The sequence below is a fragment of the Mus pahari genome, chromosome 11, assembly GCF_900095145.1.
Source record: "Mus pahari chromosome 11, PAHARI_EIJ_v1.1, whole genome shotgun sequence".
Classification (NCBI taxonomy): domain Eukaryota; kingdom Metazoa; phylum Chordata; class Mammalia; order Rodentia; family Muridae; genus Mus; species Mus pahari.
In genome coordinates, this window is record NC_034600.1 from 42,962,152 (window position 1) to 42,965,068 (window position 2,917).

Sequence of the window (2,917 nt, forward strand, 5' to 3'; positions counted from 1 at the left end):
GAGTGCTGTACATCCGTGGTAACACTGAGTGTTATACATCCATGGTAATGCTGAGTGTTGTACATCCATGCTAACTAACACATCTAAGTACATGAATGTACATTTAGCTTATAGAAAGGAAAGTATTGATAGGCCAAATTTATGTCAGTTTTGCTAATGCGGATGGGATTGTTTAATATGTTTTCTTAGGGCTTTCTTATAGACATATTATATGTCTATAAGAAAGATGTTAATGGTACGAGGTAGCCTTTTGGGATCTCACTCTAGCCCAGGCTAAATCTGTAATCTAACTAAATAGCCCAGACTGGTCCCGGGCACAGCTTCCCAGTGCTAGGATTACAGGCATGAACCACCATGACTGGTGATTTTTTTTTTCTACTTAGCTTCTTTGGATTCCAGCTAAAGAGTTTGTTAGTTATTTCTCTGTTAAACATATCAATAAGTTAGTTTATCTGCACATGATTTTGTCATCATTTTTAAAAACAGTGCTTTTATAATCATGTGTGTGTGTTATGTGTGTGTATTGCTGTTGTCAACTAGAAGTGACCTCAGTTCTTTAAAAGGTATTGTAAAAAGATTACTAAAAAAACATTTTTTAGTATAACCAAGGAAGAATTGCATCCGTGGATAAAAGATACAGGTGGAAGGTGACAGACAGGAAATATGACAGAACACAGACTTAGCCAGGGTGATGACTCATCCCAGAAACCTGAGTGTGGGCCTCAGGAGGCTGAGGCAGTAAGACAAATCAAGCAAAGAGAAGTGAGCAGTCTGTGTGTGCTGGCCTTACCTTCTGCTTGTGTTTAGAGCAGAAATGTAAGAGACTGATTCACTTCCTTTCCTAAGTCAGTGTAGTGAAGAGTCAGGGGGCCTTTCTACACTTCTGCTCTGTGCACCAAGCTGAATCCGAGGCAGGTTGTTCTCTACATTGCCACATGTTGTGCCTAGACCTACCAGTATTACCAAGTAAATTGTAGCCTGATTCCACATTAACTAATTGTTCACATATTTATTACCTGCCTCCGAATAGTGCTTATAGAATATTATTTTTAAATAACTATTTATTGTAGAAAATTGGGTGGTTAATTTAAATTAATCCTATAAGCCAGGGAAAACCACAGTGATTGTGTCAACATTTTTTCTTTCTTTTCTTGAGTATATAATCTGCAGCTGTTTATGTGCATTAAAAAAAAAAAAAGCCAGAATCATTCTTGACAAGCTTGACACTTAGACATTTGTACTGGTATTAAATCTTGACTACATAAGTTTTAAATACTGCATCCCATTGCAAAACTATATCTTAGTTTATCCAGTTTTATTTCTAAGAAATGCATTTTAGATTTGTCACCCAAGAACCATGAGTAGCCTTTTTCTCTCTGTGATTCCATCTCTAGAGGGACTTTTCTGAGACCCTCAGATATTAGAAAGAAAGATTTTGGACTCACAGACAGACCCTGAACTTAAATTTACTTGTGGGGTCTCAGCTAGGGGTGACTGAGAGAGCTGCAGCGTGCGCTTCCCCTTACCCCTTTTCCTTCTAAGTGTTTTGACCACATAGACTGCTCACCTTGAGGGACCTGATGAACAGTTGAATATGGCTGATACGATTCACTTCCTACTTAGCATGTTACCATTTTGTTTTTGTCTTTCCTCCTAGAGATAAGAGCTCAGTTTCCACAGCTGATGGGGGTGCTTACTCTGGCCTTCTTCATCCACAATTGCATCATCACACTCTTGAAAAACAACAAGAACCAGGAAAATAATGTGAGTGGCTAACTCGGAAGCTGCCTCAGTATTTTCTAAGCATAGACTTTAATGTGTGTTTGAAGCATTTTGTGTTTTGAGTAAAATTATGCTATTTGTTTCCACATCTTAATTTTTAAGTTTAAATTTTAGATCAGTGGTCAAACATCTGAAAAATTTAAATGGTAAGTATTTTAGACTTTTGTTCTTGTTACAGCTGCCCAATCCTGCTTTTGTAATATGAAAACAGCCACAGACAATAAATAAACAAATGGGTAATATCGATGCTCCAAAAAAGCCTTATTTGTAAAAGCAAAGAACAGGTCAAAAACTTCAATAATAATTATAAAAAGTTGAAGATACTAAAGACAAGAAAAGAACAAAAAATCGCTGTGAAAAAGAAACTAAATAGCAAGCTAATAGATTTAAACATTGAAAATTACACTAAATATAAATGCTCTAACCACTGCAATAAAAAATTGTCAAATTTTTTTAAAAAATAAAATGAATTACATAATATCCTTAAGAAACTTTTAATATAAAAATATAGCCTTGGAATATAAGAAAGTAGAAAGTCTACGTAACTAGGAGCACAAATGATAATGCCAGAGTCAAAGATGAATGATTATACTGTGATCCTTATGGACCAATCAGATTGGAAGTACCATGGTGATATACATAAAATTTACATGTGAGAAAATCTCCTATAGGAATAAGTTCATCCTATGTTTGATTTAGATTTGGCCATTTACTAATACTATAAAAAATATTAGTTAACTCTATTTATTCTTAGTTACTGATAATGTAATATTACAAATGAAGTACTATCGTTGTTACCGTTAGATCGCAATGTTCTCCGTTTGTGTTCCTTCTTTTCTCACTTTCCATGTTATGTCTACTAGTTTTTATAAGCTTGCTTGTGATCACGTCTGTAAGCAAGACATCAGCACTGCAGAGGAAATGCTATGTGTTTTCCATTTACTTTGCTTTAATATCAGGTTATACAGAAACTATGCATTGAAATACAATCATTCTCTTAGAAGAAAGAGAGAGAGGGAGGAAGGAAGGAAGGAAGGAAGGAAGGAAGGAAGGAAAGAAAGAAAGAAAGAAAGAAAGAAAGAAAGAAAGAAAGAAAGAAAGAAAGAAAGAAAGAGAAAGAGAGAAAGGGAGGGAA

The 2,917-nt window shown here is 35.2% G+C and overlaps 1 protein-coding gene across 1 annotated transcript in view; it reads left to right on the forward strand.

Moving 5' to 3' along the window:
* The window catches only part of Slc38a9 (solute carrier family 38 member 9), a 78,076-nt gene that overhangs the window by 56,895 nt on the left and 18,264 nt on the right, over nucleotides 1–2,917 (forward strand). The window contains exon 11 of the mRNA XM_029543930.1: nucleotides 1,658–1,764. Coding sequence (XP_029399790.1) covers nucleotides 1,658–1,764 — 107 coding nt within the window. The remainder of the gene's footprint in view (nucleotides 1–1,657; nucleotides 1,765–2,917) is intronic.